Source organism: Chelonia mydas, chromosome 16 (assembly GCF_015237465.2).
Source record: "Chelonia mydas isolate rCheMyd1 chromosome 16, rCheMyd1.pri.v2, whole genome shotgun sequence".
In the NCBI taxonomy this organism is placed as follows: domain Eukaryota; kingdom Metazoa; phylum Chordata; order Testudines; family Cheloniidae; genus Chelonia; species Chelonia mydas.
Window position 1 is genome coordinate 24,606,001 of NC_057857.1, and position 21,394 is coordinate 24,627,394.

Sequence of the window (21,394 nt, forward strand, 5' to 3'; positions counted from 1 at the left end):
TACATCCAGTTACGTTATTGTTTCTGCTTCCACTGGGTGGTGGTAGATTTCATGTCTTTCTAGTGAGTCCATTTCCCATTGGGAGAGAAATTAGTGGCACAGACTAGTGTGGTTTGTTTATTTACAAAATATGCACCAGTCCTATTAGCCTGGAACACAAAGGGCCAAAACTACACATCAACTATTCCAATTGCAAAACCACAGCTAAGACCCACCAGCTCAAGCCCTGTCAGCAAGGAAAGCTCCCTTCTCTGTCCCACTGGGCTCCATCTCTGTGCCTTTAGCACATGCGGTCACTTCCCCTTTCCCTGCCTGTGTCCAGCACTTTTCACCTGGAATCCCCTTAGCCCAGAATTACCATCTTAGCGTTTTGTCACAGGGAGCTCAGGGACCGTTCTGCAACACGGAGAGGTTTGGCTCAGACAGGTTTGACTAGATGCTAGTCTCCATCCAGACAAGAAGAGCGTCCCTATCCCTATCCTCTCAGAGACTGGGTGCAGTTGTTGTGACCTGCCTTCATGGGATTCTTGTGGGCCAGGCCCTTTGTGTTTATACTGAAGCTGCCCTTAGAAAGGGTTCGAATGCATCAGTAATTCAAAACATACGTTTCATTAACAGCGCAGCCGTCTCACCGAGTTTCATTCTGTACTATCATAGCTGCAGCAGCAAGGAACCTTTTTAAAGGATCCTCCTCCCCGGAGTCACAGGACTGTGGCCACTAGCTAAAGTCCCTTTTAACGATCACTTGAAACAACAGCGTGGATTTGAAAAGCAAATGAAGTCAGGAATGTTGAGACTGCAGAGGCTGAAATTTCCCCCTTGAGAAGCTGTTCTATCTAGAGCCTGTTAGAGGCTGTTCCCACCTGTTGGGCTGGTCCCATCCCTCCTTATATCCATCCATTGAGTTGTACTGAAACAAACACAGGTTCACTGTCACAATGGTGTGAATGAACGGATGCAAGTGAGAGGAGTCAGATGCCTTCACCCCAGACTGGCTAATCTTCAGCTTCTTTAAGCTTGTTCCATCACAACAACTCTTCAGACAAAAGATACAAGCTTAAGTAAACTCAGCCAAACACGTTTAAACAGTTAAATGAAAGCGACTTTTTAAAAGTGGCTAGAACTGTTTGCTCCTTGTCTTTTAATTAAGGCTGTCAAGTGATTAAAAAAATTAATCATGATTAATCGCACTGTTAAACAATAACAGATACCATTTATTTAAATATTTTTGATGTTTTCTACATTTTCAAATATATTGATTTCAATTTACAACACAGAATACAAAGGTACAGGGCTCACTTTATATTTATTTTTATTACAAATATTTGCACTGTAAAAAACAAAAGAAATAGTATTTTTCAATTCAGCTTATACAAATACCATAGTGTAATCTCTTTATCATGAAAGTTGAACTTACAAATGTAGAATTATGTATAAAAAAAACCCTGCATTCAAAAATAAAACAATGTAAAATTTTAGAGCCCACAAGTCCACTCAGTCCTACTTCTTGTTCAGCCCATCGCTCAGACAAACAAGTCTGGTTACAATTTACAGGAGATAATGTTGCCTACTTCTTGTTTACAACATCACCTGAAAATGAGAACAAGCGTTCGCATGGCACTGTTGTAGCCAGTGTCGCAAAATATTTACATGCCAGATGCGCTAAAGATTCATATATCCCTTCATGCTTTACCCATGCTGATGATGGGTTCTGCTCAATAACGATCCAAAGCAAAATGGATCGACGCATGTTCATTTTCATCATCTGAGTCAGATGCCACCAGCCGAAGGTTGATTTTCTTTTTTGGTGGTTCAGGTTCTGTAGTTTCTGCATTGGAGCATTGCTATTTTAAGACTTCTGAAAGCATGCTCCACACTTCATCCCTCTCAGATTTTGGAAGGCACTTCAGATTCTTAAACCTTGGGTTGAGTGCTGTAGCTATTTTTCAGAATCTCACATTGGTACCTTCTTTGTGTTTTCTCAAATCGCCTGTGAAAGTGTTCTTAAAATGAACATGTGCTGGGTCATCATCCGAGACTGCTAGAACATGAAGCAGAGTGTGGGTAAAACAGAGCAGGAGACATACTATCCTCCCCCAAGGAGTTCAGTCACAAATTTAATTAATGCATTATTTTTTTAAAGAGCATCATCAGCATGGAAGCATGTCCTCTGGAATAGTAGCTGAAACATGAAGAGGTATATGAATGTTTAGCATATCTGGCACGTAAATACCTTGCAACGCTGACTACAAAAGTGCCATGCGAACACCTGTTCTCACTTTCAGGTGATGCAAATAAGAAGCAGGCAGCGGTATCTCCTGTAAATGTAAACAAACTTGTTTGTCTTTGCAATTGGTGGAACAAGAAGTAGGACTGAGTGGACTTGCAGGCTTTAAAATTTTACTTTGTTTTGTTTTTGAGTGCAGTTATGAAACAAAAAAAGTCTACATTTCTAAGTTGCACTTTTATGATAAAGAGATTGCACTACAGTACTTGTACGAGGTGAATTGAAAAATACTATTTCTTTTGTTTATAATTTTTACAGGGCAAATATTTATAATTAAAAATAATAATATAAAGTGAGCACTGTGCACTTTGTGTTCTGTGTTGCAATTGAAATCAATATATTTGAAAATGTAGAAAAACATCCAAAAGTGTAATACATTTCAGTTGGTATTCTCTATTGTTTAACAGTGCGATTAATCGTGATTAATTTTTTTTATCACGATTAATTTTTTTGAGTTAACTGCGATTAATCGAGAGCCCTACTTTTAATCCTTTTAGTTACTTTATTACGCATGTGCATCAAATATTTCCCTTTTAGGGACTGACCAGCTAACGCCTTTTTATAATTTTGTTAAGTCAACCAATACAAATTTATGGTCAGATTTTCTCCCTCTGTTAATAGTTTGTGTCTACCAGCAAAAATAGCTGTAGGAAAATCCCATGTACTGTAGGAAATGAGATGGCCGTGTTTACTGGAGGTGTCCCAGAGGCTCTTGGGACATCAGATTCCATTTAATTGGCTTAATTCATTATGTATCCAAAGAGGAGCTTGTTGGCTGGTTTTTGAGGCATGTACAATATACAGGCATGTTAAAGTTCTCTCCTGCCTTGCCCATACGCTCAGCCCACTTTTTCACTAAAGAACTAGTAACTGCCATTTTGCTGTATTTCCTCAGCTGAGACAAAATGAAGGCCTATGAGGCACATATCTAGCAGCCACAATAGGGCATGCACCCTGAAATGGAGTCCATTTGACTGTTAACCAAAAGGTGGTCATTTTGAAAAACAAAGAGAAAAAAAAACTAAGGACATATTTTTCTTTTCCCTGTAAGCAGAGCAGAGCATATCCACTATACAAATACGTAAGTGCTGCTCATTGCCTTGGAAACCTGTATATATTACAAGATTTTACCTTGCATTTCTATGTATTGCCATGAAATGATGATAAAATCTAGAAGCATCAAGCACATTATATGCTACAGGAAGTTAATTAATCACTCACCATTATTTGGAACAGCACCTTTCCTGCAAGCTCACTGGGGGAGCTTCCCAACTGCCATTAGAGAATCAAAATAAAACTAAATGAAATGATTCAAGCGTCACCTTCGAAAATCAACAATTGATGAGAGTGGGGGCGTTATGAGAGTTCCATTAAATGTAGTGAGTATTCTGGAGTCTGTGATTATGGTGATGGTTTAGCAGGTCACACGCTGTGTACCTCTGGAGGTGCCAGAGGGGGTTTCACATCCTTCCAAAAGGTAAACTACCTCCTCTGAAACAGGTTAGTCTGGAAATGACTCGACAGCCCAAGGAACACTCATGTTCTTCCACACATCTTGCCCAGACAATAATGCCCCTCCTCCCACACACTAAGGTTCCCTTTCTTGGTTCAATGCTCATTTGTTATCCTCCACAGCAATAATTATACTAGGACAGTATAGTTACAAAATCACTACAGAACAACAGATTCTGAGTTAGGTATCAGAAAATTAGTTTGGGTAGCCTAAGGTTTGACTCAGATCTTTCTCCAAAGGTTGAACTGAACTGAATTTGTTTAGAGCTTTCGGAGAGATTAAGTAACTTTGTTCCCCTTTTCTCTTGTGCCTCTGGAATTCTTGGTTTCATCCCCTGATGGAGGAACAAAACATATTGAGACAGAGGCTGCTCTTTTGGTATTTCCAACCCAACCAAACCAAAGATGCCCTGGAAATCTCACGAGGAAACTAGAGCTCAGGAGATTTCTAGACCAAACGGGTTCAGAATAAGTTGGGTCCCCCGGGAGTTACTGAGGTTCACTGGTTGCTGTAAGTCTCCTAACGTGCTACGCCATGCGGCCGGCTGATCTTCTGTTCCATTAAAATCTCAACCTATTTTTCACGTTGAAATAAAGACGGTTCACGTTCTGACATTTCCCCTTCCTCCCTTTCCTTCTCACAGGCTATTTGCTGCTAAGTGCAGCGGCTGCATGGAAAAGATTGCCCCGACAGAGTTTGTGATGAGAGCCTTGGAATGCGTTTACCACTTAAGCTGCTTCAGTTGCTGTGTCTGTGAGCGGCAGCTGAGGAAAGGAGACGAGTTTGTTCTGAAGGAAGGACAGTTGCTCTGCAAAAGTGACTATGAGAAAGAAAAAGACTTGCTCAGCTCAGTGAGCCCCGATGACTCAGACTCAGGTGAGCTCTTCTTGCAGCTGTTCCAGCTGATAGTTATGGACAGGCAAAGCGGATGGAAAAGTCAGACCCATCCTGAAGCACAGACTCACAGGCGGTAGAAGAAGAGACCACAGGAGCCAACCATTCCATCTGATTTTGTAGACCACTCATAGGTGCTCTTTCTTTCAGACTCCATTGTGCTGGTGCCTTGACCCCTTTGCCTTTGGGAATTATTGCACTGTCTGTTAAGAGCTATCCCCAAATATCTAGTTTAGATCTTTCCTTTCCTAGCTTCCGGCCATTACTCATTGTCCTTACCATCTTTATAGAGGACAAGAATAATTTACAAGTTGCTGAGATCCAAATAAGTGATATTGTTGTATAAAACCAGGAATGGGTAAATCTGTCTGGTTTGGGTTACCCGGGGCCTGCCCCAAAGCCTAATGTTGTCAATGGGAGTCTTTCCATCCATTTAAATAACAGATTGGGGTTGTATCATACACCCATATTTCCTACCTGAGTATAGACAACTTGCCGTACATGCATATACATACAGGGTGTGTTATACATGCAGTATGGCATGAGGAATACACAGAGCTGGTTTGCAAAATAGACTTAAAGAAGTGATGTGATTTCCCAGAGTTCTCTAAGTGTCTCTCTGCCAGTCAGAAGTGGGAACACTAAGAAAAGGCACAAATGCAATACTGAAATGTCAGGGACTTGAAGGAAACTGAATGCTGAACTTGGCATTCCAGTTGTGAAATGTGTGTAGCACTGCAGCACTGGCAAAAGCAGTGGCTTCGTGTCTGCTAGGTCAGTGGCTCTCAACCTTTCCAGACTACTGTACCCCTTTCAGGGCTCTGACTTGTCTTGTGCACCCCCATGCTACACCTCACTTAAAAACTACTTGTTTACAAAATCAGACATACAAATACAAAAGTGTCACAGCTCCCTATTACTGAAACATTGCTTACGTTCTCATTTTTACCATGTAATTATAAAATAAATAGATTGGAATATAAATATTGTACTTACATTTCAGTGTATAGTATATAGAGCAGTATAAACCAGTCATTGTCCGTATGAAATTTGAGTTTGTCCTGACTTCGCTAGTGCTTTTTATGTAGCCTCTTGTAAAACTAGGCAAATCTCTGAATGAGCCGGCGTACCCCCTGGAAGACCTCTGCGTACCCCTGGTTGAGAACCACTGTGCTAGTGCGGCCTGAGTTGTTCGCTCTGACATTAAGAAAGTCCTGCAGCAGATCAAGGCAGGACAGAGGGTTAACGTAAAAGATACAAAAAAATAATCCAGATTGGGAATTTTGCCACCTAGAGTCATTTTGCCACCAAATATTGCCACCTAGAGTCATAACATTTAGTTTAGTAACTTCTGTCACACAGAGCTCACTCGCCATGCAGACACTTCCAGAAGCTGCACTTCCTGCCAGTTTTAAAGTTGTAGGAGATAAACACAAGTTACAGGGGAAATATAGATGGGGGCCAAGTGACAGGTAAATGCTGAGTTCCAATCTGTCTTCCTTTTCATAAAAAAAACATCATGAGAATTATTCCAACCCTCCTGGTTTGGAGGTGAGTAACTGTCCCAGACCTAAAAACAGGTCAGTTTTGACCAAAGAAGCAGTACTTGAATTGGAATAAAATGAGTGATCCCGTACCCCATCCTGCTCCGCAGGGCAATGGTGCTCACCCTGCAAAAAGAGAGATTCGGGCATTTCAGTTTCTTCTCATCAGTTCATTGATGTTAAGGCCAGAAGGGACCTGGATGATCACCCGTTATGAGCTCCTCCATAGCACAGCCAGAGAACTTCACCCTGTAAACGAGGGAACCCTCCTTCCCGGCTACATGAGTAACTGTTCTCAAGCCCAGCATTTTGTTGCTGGGCTAGATTAGCCCATCTTTTACAAAGACATTTCCATTCTCTCATCTCTGCTTCTGGTATTCCACTAGCAGCAGTGTAATGGGGCAGGTGACATAACGGCCTGGCCTCATCCCCCAAAAGCTCGAGCCCTGTCATGAGTAACCAACAAACAACCAAATCTGCATAGAGCATGTTATAGTTTTACAAAATCGGGCCTGAGCCCTCCGATGTGGATGCTTGTGATTCAGTGTCCCAATCCTTGGGAAATATTCATACCTTTGAACCCTTGTACTATGAGACTCTGTTCTACTTCCCACAACTGTCTCTGGGGAACCCCTTCCATTTCTGCCTCCCCTTCAGTGGTCCTCTGGAAGAAAAAGCCCAGTGGCTTTCAATGCACAGTCCCCTTGTGATGTCTTTGAGAGCCTGCTGATTGGCCTGGCCCCTGCATCTTGAATTACAGCGGGGAGGAGCCTACTCCCTTCACCCCATCAAATTCCCAGGAAAGATTTTCTTGTGAATGAGCAACCCTGCCTTCCCTCCATTCTGAGCCAGGTGAGCAGCACCAGACCGTGAGATGAGTGAGGTAATATGTCATGCTTTGATCCCCACTCAAGAGTTTTCAGCTCTGGTTTCAGCAGAGATCAGGCTCTAGGCCCACTAGCATTTGCAATTCCAGAAGACATGGGATTCCTCTTTGCCTTATCCATTCATCATGATTTGAAAATCCTGCACAGCTGATGTGCCATGCCTGGCTCCCAGGCTCAAGACACATACAAATCATTGCTAGTAGACATTTTCTCAGAAATAGATAAGTGGTTCTAATGACTAAGAAAAACAGCGATTATCATTCCATTAAATGTACAAGCAACATGGATATTTGCTTCAGTTTTATGGGGAAAATATATTATTCTCAGTTTAACTCGGAGCAGTTCTTAGCCTTGATCTTTGCTTTGAGACCCACATCCGCCATGTTGTTAAAATTTTGTCTTTCCATGTCAGGAATGTAGCGAGGCAAAGGTCACTGCTACCTCAGCAGGATGTGCAGCTCTAAGCCATTTCTAGAGCTGGGTTTTATTTATTGCCAGACTATATTTGTAGACCCTCAGACTCCTCACTCCATAAACCTCAGTGTGCAGGTTTCTGGCTCCTAGCGAATATGGCCACTAGAATGTATTTATCTAGTGTAGGTGGGTTCCCTACTGCTTTTCAGATAGGATGTTCTCTCTATGTGAAACTCACTCAGGAATACTCAGGCCTTACTGAGACAAATTCCCATGGAAATCATCAGTCCCTAGTCTTCAATACACACGTGTTTCTGCCTTCATCCACTTTCTGCCAAACAACTGCAGTGTGGATGGGTCCCTCCTGCCCTCCCGTGCCACATGTTAGCATCACAGCATACAGGCAGTGGTTGCCAGCTGTCAGCTGGCTTCATTTGACATTTACTTCTAACACTGATGCACACATCCTCCCCAGCCAGAGTCTCCTTGTGTGTCATGATCAAATCAGCAGGGCCCAGGAGGCTATCAGGGAAGTATAATGATGTGCATTTGAGTTCAGCTGTACTTCCCCATGATACACACAGTAGCATCTCCAGCAGATGAGAAGCATTTTTTTCATTGACAAAGAACCCCAAGCCCCAGCCCACTCCATCCCCACAAAATGAGTGTCACAAGACATTTTCCCTTCCATTGTTTAAAACAGTGAAAGCCCAACGCTTCCCGTTCCCTCTGTGAGTGCAAATGATTTCACGCAGCTCTGGATGAGTGCATCTTCTTCTCCAATCAAATATTTATCCATTGGCCACAAAAATAACTGTTCAATGAGCAACACGAACCTTCACAAACCTTCCCTTAGAAATGGGAGTCTGGAAAGTTAATGATACCACAGTTACTGAAATGACAGAACTGCTCTTTAATCATTATACAAAAGGTGCCTCTTAAACTGAAATGCACGGTAGGTGCATGTGAATCAGCTCCTAAAATGAATTAAAAGTCTAACTTGTTAATTCCCCAAATATGATATTTGAATGTATCAAAATTATAGTTTCTTAATTTTAAAGATCTCCAGAATGTTTTCTGAATGAAAATCAATGATCTAGTGAAATTCATATAAAATAGACCTATTTGACTGCAGTGAATGATAAATTTTGGCCACAGATATTGATGTGGACACAGAAGTTATTTCAACCAGGACAAATATAGATAGATACATAGATAGAGACACTTATATATACTTATATGGACCCATGCCTACACACACCCATAGAGGCACATGCACAGGCCACACATAAAATCATAGAACCATAGAACTGGAAGGGACCTCGAGAGGTCATCTAACCCAGTCCCCTTCCTCACGGCAGGACTAAGTATTATTTAGACCATTCCTCACAGGTGTTTGTCTAACCACAACCTCAGTAGGCAATTTATTCCAATGCTTAACCACCCGAATAGTTAGGAAGTTTTTCCTAATGTGCAACCTAAACCTCCCTTTATGCAATTTAAGCCCATTGCTTCTTGTCCTATCCTCAGAGGTTAAGAAAAACATATGTTCTCCCTCCTCCTTGTAATAACTTTTTACATACTTGAAAACTGTTATCACGTCCCCCATTAGTATTCTCTTTTTCAGACTAAACAAACCCAGTTTTTTCAATCTTCCCTCAGAGGTCATGTTTTCTAGACCTTTAATCATTTTTGTTGCTCTTCTCTGGACTTTCTCCAATTTGTCCACATCTTTCCTGAAATGTGGCGCCCAGAACTGGACGCAATACTCCAGTTGAGGCTAATCAGTGCAGAGTAGAGCAGAAGAATTACTTCTCGTGTCTTGCTTACATCACTCCTGCTAATATATCCCAGAATGATGTTTGGTTTTTTTGCAACAGCGTTACACTGTTGACTCATATTTAGCTTGTGGTCCACTATGACCCCCAGATCCCTTTCTGCAGGACTCCTTCCTAGGCCGTCATTTCCCTTTTTGTATGTGCGCAACTGACTGTTCTTTCCTAAACCGAGTACTTTGCAATTGTCCATATTGAATTTTCATCCTGTTTATTTCAGACCATTTCTCCGGTTTGTCCAGATCATTTTGAATTTTAATCCTATCCTCCAAAGCATTTGCAACCCCTCCCAGCTTGGTATCGTCTGCAAACTTTATAAGTGTACTCTTTCTGCCATTATCTAAATTATTGATGAAGATATTGAACAGAACAGAACCCAGAACTGATCCTTGTGGGACTCCACTCATTACATCCTTCTAGCATGACTGTGAACCACTGATAACTACTCTCTGAGAACAGTTTTCCAACCAGTTATGCACCCACCTTATAGTAGCTCCATCTAGGTTGCATTTCCCTACTTTGTTTATGAGACGGCCATGCGAGACAGTATCAAAAGCTTTACTAAAGTCAAGATATACCACATCTACCACTTCCCTCCTATCCACCAGGCTTGTTACCCTGTCAAAGAAAGTATCAGGTTTTTTGACATGATTTGTTCTTGACAAATCTACGCTATTACTTATCATCTTATTATCTTCTAGATGTTTGCAAATTGGTTACTTAATTATTTGCTCCATTATCTTTCCGGGTACAGAAGTTAAGCTGACTGGTCTGTAATTCCCCAGGTTGTCCTTATTTCCCTTCCAATGTTAAACTACATAGATTTGATTAAAAGAACGTTTAGATTTTTAATAACATTTAAAAACTGTGGTTACCTCTAAGGCTGCAAAAGAAAGAAATTTTAAATATAAAGTCATATAATGTACAGCATAGAATAATCAACAGGACCTAATTCTGCCAACGTTTAAGGACACTCACATCAGTAGTCCCTTTGACTTCAGTTACAAGTACATGCATACTTAAGTGCTTGCTGGATTTTGGCCTGGCGTTTATGCACAAGGTCCCATTTAACATGCTATCGTCTGACTAAGGGTTAATTTTAAGTTTTAAAACAAATGAAGGGTAATAGCCGAGTTCATTATTTTAAGGGCGTGTATTATTACTCCATGAATATATCCTTTCAAAAGTCCTGTTCTCTTAGCAAACCAAAGAGAATGTTCCGATAGTTTTCGTTTCTTGACAGTTAAAAGTGATGATGAGGACGGAGATGTTAAACCAACCAAAGGACAAGCAAACCAAGGAAAAGGGAGCGATGATGGGAAAGACCCAAGGAGACCCAAACGACCAAGGACAATACTTACAACACAGCAGAGAAGAGCATTCAAAGCATCCTTTGAAGTGTCTTCAAAGCCATGTAGGAAGGTAGGCTCTTCAGCAGAGACCTGCAAACAATCTGGTTTTCTGCTGGTAACCCATAGGACACAATGCCAAACTCTGTGGAAGACCCTTACACGAGGGAAATATTTGGTTGCTCAAAAATTTGCTAATAAAACATGAACTGATCATTTACCATTAGAGTCTCAGGAAGCATGTGGCCCCTCCAACACTGAAGAGTGCACATCCCCACTCCTGTAGTTATTGTTTCTAGTCCTGGCTTTACAAAATGTAACCAGGATATGTAGTCATTTATAGCAGATAGGACTTTGGAAAAAACTATTTGCATCACTGGTGAAACTGATTGAAAAATCACCTCTTTGTGAAAGGCAACATACTCTGCTGTTTCCGCTCCATTTTTTTGCTGTCTGAAGTATGTCTTCACTGTGAAAAAGTGACATTTACCTGCATCTATAGAAAATGAGTCACTTGGGATAAGTGTGATGTGTCTCGGGGTTGCCATTTGCCTTTGTTCACGGTGACAAATAGTTTTTATTGGCCAAAATATCAAAATTTTATTCTTAGCCAAATTTACAAATCAGCGTTTCATAGGTTAAAAAAAAATAATGACATGTTCTCTCTCCTGACCCACCTACTTAGGTGTAAGTTAATTCTTCTTTAAACATTTCTGCCTGTAGGTCAGAGAAACACTAGCAGCTGAAACAGGACTCAGTGTGCGAGTTGTCCAGGTCTGGTTTCAGAACCAAAGAGCAAAGGTAAGGTGTTTGTCCACATCTCAAAAGTAGAGCCTGAAGCACATGTACAGAATGCCCAGCAGCAATGGCAGCCGTGCACAGCTCTTCCCTTTTGCTGAGAGTCTGTGTCACCGAGATAACGGTTTATAAAACCGTCTTGTGACGTGTGGGCTCCTCACAAGTGCATATTTCTGCATGGGCTGCACAGACTGCGATCATGTAGGAAGGCCCCTTTCCAGACATCCGCAGCTAGAGTAGAATGGTCCAAGCAATGCTAGATAAGGACTAGTTTGTATGTGCAAATATGGAACTGCAAACCCAAATTTATATGCTCAGGAATGACAGTTGATCTCCTGGTAGGGTGTACAGGAGTATACGCACTCTGTATTGATAGGTTTGACATTTGCACAGAGTTTTGTAACTAAACCAGCTCTTTCCATTCAAATCCATGAGATTATCCTGCGTTTCCTATTTTATTCAGATGAAGAAACTAGCACGGAGGCATCAGCAGCAGCAGGAGCAGCAAAACTCTCAGCGACTAGGGCAAGGTAAAGCCATGTTTGTGATGGAAGCAAGGAGAAGGGAAGGGGCTTTGTGGGTTTATCGTAGCGTGTGTGGGAGGGTACATACAACCATGTGTATGTCCATACAGATGACATCAGAGAATCATAGAATATCAGGGTTGGAAGGGACCTCAGGAAGTCATCTAGTCCAACCCCCTGCTCAAAGCAGGACCGATCCCCAATCAAATCATCCCAGCCAGGGCTTTGTCAAGCCTGACCTTAAAAACTTCTAAGAAAGGAGATTCCACCACCTCCCTAGGTAACGCATTCCAGTGCTTCACCATCCTCCTTGTGAAAAAGCTTTTCCTAATATCCAACCTAAGGCACTTTCCTGCCCCAAAATGCGTACAGTCTAATTGGAAAGAAGACGCAACAAGTGATGGAAGATTGATGAGGCTGATGTAGAATGATTAGACTTCCTAGTCAGAGTCAGGGCCAAGGGTTTGGGAGGCACCTCTGATTCGAGGGAGACATTTGCACCATTCATTCTGCCCTCCTGTTTCAGGAGCTAGGAATCTCTTAGCAAGAGATGAAAAAAGATGCCTTTCTGATTGCACCAGACCTCTGTCATTAAGGGTCCAAGTTTTCACTTGATCTGCATCCACAACCAAGACCAGATTTTCCAAGGAGCTGGGTGGGAAACCTGGCCACTGATTTTGCTGCCTAAATTACAGTGGAGCTGTTTTGGAAATCTGGCTCTAACTGACTCACAGGACTTAACACTGGGATTTCCTGCTGGCTGAGTTGCAGCTGAGTAAATGGTAGTTGGGGAGCACCGATCTGCTGAATGCCTAACTCTGCCTTTGTGAAACAGTGTCCTGGTCTCTCACATTCACCCCCCAGTGAGCAGATATTTCTAAGCGCTGTTGGTTTCTGAACTCTAGGCACAAACAGAACGGCTTGGCCATCTCACTGGGTGCTCTGGGCTTTCCGGTAGTTCCTTTGAAATCTAACTGAAATGGGTCAGGGCAATTTGGTTCTCTCCCACAAAATGGGATAGAGCTGCTGATTTTTCCCAGGAAGAGCGATGCTGCAGTAGAAGGACCTGGAGAGCTGGACAGTGTGACAAAACCACAGATCTCTGGAGGACACATGGGTTCTAGCAAATGGTGATCACTTACTACACTGCCCTGGACTCCTCAGCATTAATACCATCATGCACTGACCCCACGGGGAGCCCGGGGCTGGTTGGTCCTAAGAGTGTTTTCACTATAGTAGAAGTTTTAGTAATTCCATCTCACTTCTGGCCTCGTGTTCCAGTGTAGCACAAAGTGGGCAGTAAGCAGGGTATAAACCCCATGTGTGCTGCTTTAGGGCTAGGCTGCGAATGGATTCTGCTGTTTGTTTTGCAGAAGTAATGTCCAACCGAATGGAAGGGATGATGACATCGTACACGCCACTTGCACCACCACAGCAGCAGATTGTAGCAATGGATCAAAGCAGTTATGGCACGGACCCATTCCAGCAAGGTCTTACCCCTCCACAAATGCCAGGAGACCACATGAACCCCTATGGTAAGGCTCTCCACGCAGCACCACCCCGGGAGCAGCAGTTATCTGTACGGCAGTTCAGACTCCAAAGGTTCAGCCTAGTGATTTGTTTTTTCTGCGATTTGAGCTAGAGCATATATTGAACCAGCATCGTTTTTTTAATTTATTTATATGCACAAAAATAGGTAGGAGAAGACCTGTTCCAGGCTCTAGGCACCCTTAACAAATACTTCAAAATATCGCTCTTAGCAATTACAAATCCAGCAACATTACCTCTTCCCTCCACCCCCAACAGAGTCAGCCAAGAGTGACCAAACAGCACCAGCACGCCCCTCCGCCCACCCTCACAGTCCTTCCCTTTCCCCCAAAGCTCAGAGGAAAGCAGGCATTTTGCAGCATGCTCCAACAGAGGGAATTAATCTTGTGGTCCTCAAATGCAAAAATTACCATCTCCATAAACTCCCTCAAATTGTATGCTCTGAATTGCTAAAGAGCAGCTCTTGTGTTGCTGCGAGATAGGCCAGGACAGACTCTTCCCTCCAGGACTGATATAATACTCTCTGACCGAACACAGTGACCGGCTTCTACCCATTTCCCACTCACCACATCACATGGCCAGGTGTAACCAAACGGCACCTTTTACATGCTACACAAATGTAAAAAGCCTCATGGCTGTTACAGGACTATTACAGTCTTGCATTTAAATATGATTTAAGAGGATTTTTCAAACTGTGATGAGTGATCTTGTAGCGCATCATGGCTCAGTTACATCACTTTAACTTTTATGAAGTATGGGGCACGTTGGTGTTGAGGTGGATACACGCCTCTCAGTAACACTCATTGGAATGACGTGCATGCAGCAGGAGGAAAGCAGACTGTGCTGTGTGCTGTTAACAGTGTTTGTTGCAGAGAGGTGCAAGCACACTGGGAAGTTTGGTAAATGAAATAGAGTCTGAATTTCAAGTGTATTTCATAAAGAAACTTGAACCCCAAAGGAACTTTGGAGGGGTCAGGTTTGGTGGCTAACATTTTGCCCGGCTCGCTCAATGAATCTCCACTAGAGATATGGTCTGTGCCTCAAATCAAACACAAAGTAATACAGTGCAACCATTTCAATTGAGTGCCGCTAGAGTACTTTCTGGTGCTCTCCCAGGTGGTCAGTTGACATTTCAGCCACAAAAGGAGATAAAAGGCAGTATTGTCTCTGTTCCAAAACAGAACTCCATTGCATTTGCAGATACGACTTTTACTACATTGTGTCTGGGTGAGGAACACTTTTTCCCGAAGAGCCATTTCCCATTGTCAGAATTGGGGCCTAATCCTGCATTAATTGGCTACCCAAAGTTTCTGTTGTGGAATGCAAGGTCCCAGCTCGTGCGGAGTGTGTGATCCTCCCTGCTCTCTGTTGGTTGTCTGCTCATGTCAATTAGAGAAGGGTTTTTTATGTGCTGGAGACAGCAGCGTAAATGAAGCACTGTCAGATTTCCTCCTTCTACGCAGTATCAAAGCCATTGAAACACCTAGAATTTGATCTCCAGTCCCTGTTTAAAGAGCAGAGCCTTGCAGAAGAGTTATTTTATATTAGCTTAGGAAAGGAAAACAAACTGTATTAGCTTTTGCGTTCACTTGGAACAGACAGTGTGCCTCATGGTGCCTGAGAATCCTGAATCTGTATTTCTCTCCCTGCACAGAATCGAGCTTAATTTCTACATTTTGTTTGCAGGAAACGACTCAATTTTTCATGATATCGACAGTGATACCTCTTTGACTAGCTTGAGCGACTGTTTCCTTGCCTCCTCAGAAGTTAACTCCATGCAGGCTAGAGTAGGAAACCCCATTGACAGGCTGTACTCTATGCAGAGCTCATATTTCGCCTCATGAAAATAATAAAAAAAAAACAAATAGCTGGCGTATCTTTAGCAAGTGACTTTTTGCAGAGCAGACTCTACAGCCATATGTTGCCCAGCTCTTCCTTCACAGTGACTCCTGCCACCTCTGGACTGCCAAGAGCATTTTTAGGAGGACCATATATTAAATAAATAAATCAACCCACCAACCCTCACCTCCCCCAGTCACACACACCCACATCCTCAATTATCCGGATTGGACCAGGCCGAGAGGAAAGCATGGGAAGAACGGAACACCCAGCTCTCCAGCAGCCCTTGGTTTGGTTTGAGCTCCGCACTGTAAAGGAGGTGACTGTGTGAAAAGCGAGACCTTTTTCCTCCTTTCTTTCTTCCTTTCATTTGGATATTTAAACTTTTTTTTTTAAAGCCACTGAGACTGACATCAGTCGACCATATGACGAATAAATCAAAGAAACTGGAGACTCCTCCCCTTTCTTACTGCATGACTCATACTATGTTGTGGATAAATTGCCATTTGAACTGTGAGAAGTTAATGTAAATGTGACGTTCAACATTTGTTTCCTTTCTACACTTTTTCTACATTACCCTCAATCTGCTCCTTAGTTTATAGCCCTTATACTGTATGATACTTAGAAAAACTGGTTAACAATAAGCCTTGTGGAGAAGCCAGTGATTTCATAATTGGAAAAGGACCCTGGAGAGAAGCTGCATGTTAGGGACAGATGCATTTAGATTAGTATTAATCTTGAATAATTAAAACAAAAGGTGCTTACATTACACAGAGCTTTATTTAATTTTTAATGTGTGAGAATAAAACATTTACTTTTATTTGTAAGTAATTCAGTGCCACCTTTCAAGCCTAGACTGTGATTGGCAACCATGTGTTGTTCATTCTGTTCTGTTTATTTAGGTTTTGTATGAGACATAAATGTGCTACACTCCATTGTCCATCTGGAATAATTAAGACCTCCTTTCATTAATTTTCTTCCCTTGTCAAGGAAAGTGCAGGATCTAAAATCCTAGCCCAGACCCTGAGAAGTGTCCTGAAATGTTCACCAAGTGAGCGAGAACACAGAGAACACGAGGCTCTGTCACGAGTCTGAGTCTGATCTCACTTATGGAAGTTTCACACTGATGTGCCTCTGTTGCCACATGGGAGGAGAACCGGGCTCCTTATGCAGAGATAAAGAGGACTGTCTCAACAGCCCTTGCCGAGGTTTGAGCAGCCATTATAGATTTTTGTAGGGCATAAAACACGATAAATAATAATATTGTAGTTATAAATGTTGCTGCAGACAATAATTACCGGGTGGAGAGGCAGACAAGTATGGCCATGTCTCGTAATGGAGAGGCCTTAGTGAGGAACAGTTTGACAAGGTAAGAGAAGTAATGATACGGTGTGTTCAAAAACGAGTAAAGACGGGGTGAGGAGGGAAAGGTTAGGTAAGTCAGGCCCACTCTTAAACAAATGTGGTAAAAATGCTGGCCATCCCACGAAAACCAAGGTAATTGAACTCCTGGCGTGTGACTCATGGTGCAGGCTCAGGGGCTGCAGTTGCAAACTCTTCAGCACTCAGCGGGGCCCTCCATGCCAGTTCGATGGGCCACAGGCAGCCAAGAACGTAACAGACTCAACAGCCTCGTTACGTTCGTGGCAGCGTACGTATGTTCCAGTTTCCTGGGATAGTAGCACTGCCTGCTCAGGATAGGTCCCAGCTGTCATGGGAGTCTGCCCATGAAAAGTTAAGCACCCTTTTCTGAACCAGAAAGGGCTACTTCTTGCTTCCAAAGGGGTGAATACCAAGCAGGGCAAGAAAGAGCTGAGTCAGCCAAAAAAGGACCTGTGTTGCTCTATGGCAAATAGTATAACTCATCTGGAACACAGATTTAAAACAAAAGAGGGCAAGAGAGCACTTCTTACATCCCAAGTAATTATTAACTCTCCCCACTTTACTAAACAGGGGACAACCAGAGCCACATCCCATCCAGGGGTGGCAAAGCAAACAAAGCTATTCATTCCAAACAAGCACGGGCGGAGCTCAGAACCCATTTTACACCTTTCTTAAAACCCAGCTTCCATCGCTAGGAGAAACACTTGAATTTGCACCTTGGTGAGGTGAGGAGAGGCTCCATTGGGAAAGGAAGTATACGACTCATGCAGGCGAGATGGCACGTCTGGAGGTCTCCCCTCCCCTCTGCTGCCCACAGCACAGTGTCCCAAGACAGGCGGAAGGAAGGGCCCTCTCTCACAAACACACACCCAGTGTTGCTTTATTCTGTCTATTCCCCGCCAGCCCCCGCTGTTCTGGGCTAACAAAGCTCAAGCCATCCCCTTGCTACTGCGTGTAGCTCTCCTACCTCGAACAGGAAGTAGCCCAGATTGCAGCCTGCCAGCAGTCAGGGGTCCATCACAATTGCATGCATTCTGTAGAGGCAGTTTTATCTTCTGCAGAGGGAAGCGACTTCACCAGTTGAAGCAGGGGCTTGTGAGCCCCTTGGATATCTGCTGCCAGTTGGGAGAAAAAGGCTTTACTACCTTTTTTCTCACCCAGGCACCACCGATTTTTCCCCTTGTGCTGTACCAAAAAACACCCCTGCTCACAACAGCTGGTATCTGTAAAGAACTCAGGTGACCTGGACATTTACATTGCTGTAGGGGGCCAGAATTTGAAGCATTTCTCATGTGGTACATTGGAAACATTTGTAACTACCCGCCTCACAGGATTAATCCAACTCCCAGCAAATATCACTTTTCTCAGAGCCGGAGTGTCTTCACAAGCTCCAACCTCTGATGTTTATGGCATCTATACACTGTCCCAGGATCCCACCAGTCAGACCTCCTCTTCTTATCAGTGCAGAATCAAAGGCCATAATTAATTAACGTTGAGACTGGTCTGAGCACTGTACTGTGCCCCACAGTCTGGAGATTCCCCTGCTCCATGTCTACCTCTGGTTCGCGGCTGGATGTTGAAAAAATCCACTTCCAATAAAGGAATCAGCAAGCCTACTTTGGAGCTCAAGTATCGATAACCCTTCTGCTGCTCTTTGGATGGCACTTTATCACCTTGGCATATATTGCAATGTAGGTATAAATATACTCTCGGCTGAGCCTTTGGCGTGTTGTATGGCAATGCTTAGCCGTTTGTTCCCCCATATTATGCTCTAGTTGGTGCCAAGTGCATTATACATGCAATCTCTTGGCCAACATGGCTAACTATATTTCCAGTGCCGGGGTGCATTGAAGCCAATCAAGCCGGGGGTGCACTTTTGAAAGTATGGCCAGTCACTTCGAGCAGGCCAGTGATATCTGGCAAAGGCCAAAGTTCATTAAAGCAAAATAAATTTGTAGTATGAATTATCCCACAGGAGCGTGATCATTGTGGTTTTAACCCAGGACCTGCAGTAAAATATTATAAAGCAACCTCTGACCTTTTTGATTTCTGGTTTACTCTTGTATTGTCAAGGGAAATGTCACTGATCAGGTGAAAGTAAAATGTGCAATGGGCCATACAGCAGTAATATCTTACCCTGAGTCACATTGATAAATTCTTGCCCAAAACTCTTAGCATCTGGCACTTTCACGGCAACCACAAATAGTGATTGTACATATGGGAGTTTGAAGGGTAGAGGTCATGACAGCAGTTTATTACGTCTACCTTACAGTGATAATTCTCTCTAGCAAATTAACCTCGCTCTAGTATAAATACATCAAGTGAACTCTTCATAGCATTTCAATCATGCTGTTTTGGCTAAAGAAGGAATACACATTAGGCTAAAGCAGTGACAAGATGCAATTAACTAAAAGAAGATTGATTAGGTTTGTGTTCACTCAATAATATTTAACGAAAGGTTATCATAATGTGAACATGCTAAATGATAGCTTCCTCAGAAGTCTGTATTGTGCAAATGATCAATTCTGTGCCCAAAAGTGATGCTAGCATACTGCAATAGTTTCCTGCCGCCAAATGCGGTAACTGATTGATGCAGTATTTAGTCCCTGTACTCACGGACCAGCATATGCTTTTAACCTAGTAACTAGCGCGTTTCCATTTCATAGCGTCACTGCCAATGGAAGAATTCCCCCACAACGTGCAGCTCATCTCAGGGCTACAGTAACCACGGTCTCAGTATGATGCTGAGGAGAGGGACATACTTCCAAATAATTGGCTTTATGGTGTTAAATGTGTTTCATGTCCAACAAGTAGGAGATAATTATGTTGCTGTCAGTAAAATAATTTTTGGTTTCCATCTCTAAGCTGAAACATGTCCCACGAATCTTGGTCTTTTTTCTTCTTCAGATGCTTTGTCACCAAATGTGTCTGCGTTCTACAGCCCACTTGGTGCTAACCATGCACAAGGAGTGAGCTGAAGCATGCTCTCAGTGGCCACTGAATGTGTTTCACTCTGCTCAATGTGCAGTGTGAGTGTTGCTGCTGACCGATAGGTACGAGCCTGCTCAAAGAACCCCTCTCATGAGCCTGGCAATGTGTCCACTCTGCAGCCCAGTCACTGGTTAGGGAGGCACCTTCAGCCTGGCAATGCCTTGCAGAGTGGTTGATGTAATTCCACGTCCCTTTCCCTACTGGGTGCAGGATTCCTCTCCACCTTTTCCAATGATCAACGATATTTCCAGCCACACCCCTCATTCCGCCCAGAGCATCACGGTGTCTCTGCTCCTGCCCGCCAGATGGGCCATTCAATTTGTGACATCACCAGAAGTTCCATGGTGATGTCATACTAACTCAATAAGACTCCACTACAGGACCAAGGAGAAAGAGAAGCTTCCTCCAACCGCAAGGGTTGGTCACAAGAGCAAAAGGGAAGAGAGGACACATTAGAGATCGCATCACAGCCACAGTCCTTGGAGCCAGTTCCAGGTACACAAGGCTACGAAGTTCCCATGTGCTTTACATCTCTAGAGCCTGAAGTATTTGGGAAGTGTTAATGAGCAGCTGTCATTGTGTGTCTAAGTCCCACTTTAGTGTGCCCTCCTCTCCTAGCACAGTGCCGCTGGGTGGCACAGATTGCCCGACTAACACATCCACAGCAACTTGAATTCAGAGCAAGTTAAGTGCTTAGCCCACCATTCAGTAAGGTACTTCAGTACGGGCTTATCTGTAAGAAAGTTCTTAAATCCTGTTGGCTTCAACAGGACTCAAGCACGTGTGAGTGCTTTGCTGAATGCAGGGGGATGACTTCATGCTTAACTCCCTTGCTGAATTAGGGCCTTACTGAATAACTTGGTAACTTCTAAGTATAAGCACAGAATCATAGATTGATTTGCTGATTCTACTGCAGGCCTTCCTAATGGTACAGCATGGCTGCTCTTGGGTCTGCACAATGTTGTTTTGTTTAGCAGTGACTGTGAAGGGACTTCCAGCTATTTTGCAGTGGGAACTCTGTTTTTAAGTGGACACCCTTTTTTAGCTGTGTACGGCTGTATTACTTGTATATTTATATATTCTGTATTTATGTTACCAAAATGTAGTATTTTGTAGCTGTCTGTTACAATTTGTTTAACTTGTACAAAATATGAATATGCTCCCTCATACTTAACCACCTGCCTTTCACAGTAGCTCCCTGCCCCTTGCTCTCTGTGTTGGTAACACGCCACCATAATGTGTGTAGGTTGGATTTTTTTTTATTTAATTACTTGTCATTGTTAAATTATTTATTAGTGTTTTTTAAATTTCATTTCACTGCATTTTTTTCCTGCCATTGTCACCTGGCAGCTAAAGTATGTGAGATTCTCATCCATTGCGTTTCTGCCCATGAAAGAGAGAGAGAGAGAGAGATTACATTTCAGTATATTTGTAAATAAAAGCAACCTGTAAACAAACCAGCCGTCTCCTCAGTGTGCAGTTTTTGTCTCTTTCGTTGCAGTCAATGTGTGTGCAGCATGCACTCTGTGTGTGTGTGTATGTGCAGTGTGTGTGGTGGACAGGGGCACTGTGTGCTCACCTGGGAATT

General features: G+C 43.0%; 1 protein-coding gene across 1 annotated transcript in view; it reads left to right on the forward strand.

Moving 5' to 3' along the window:
* Positions 1-21,256, forward strand: part of LMX1B (LIM homeobox transcription factor 1 beta) — a 128,404-nt gene extending 107,148 nt beyond the window's left edge. The window contains exons 3-8 of the mRNA XM_037879877.2: positions 4,444-4,676; positions 10,618-10,796; positions 11,447-11,524; positions 11,985-12,051; positions 13,419-13,580; positions 15,280-21,256. Of these exons, the coding sequence (XP_037735805.1) occupies positions 4,444-4,676; positions 10,618-10,796; positions 11,447-11,524; positions 11,985-12,051; positions 13,419-13,580; positions 15,280-15,437 (877 nt within the window). The 3' untranslated portion in view covers positions 15,438-21,256. The remainder of the gene's footprint in view (positions 1-4,443; positions 4,677-10,617; positions 10,797-11,446; positions 11,525-11,984; positions 12,052-13,418; positions 13,581-15,279) is intronic.
* Positions 21,257-21,394: the final 138 nt, after the last annotated feature.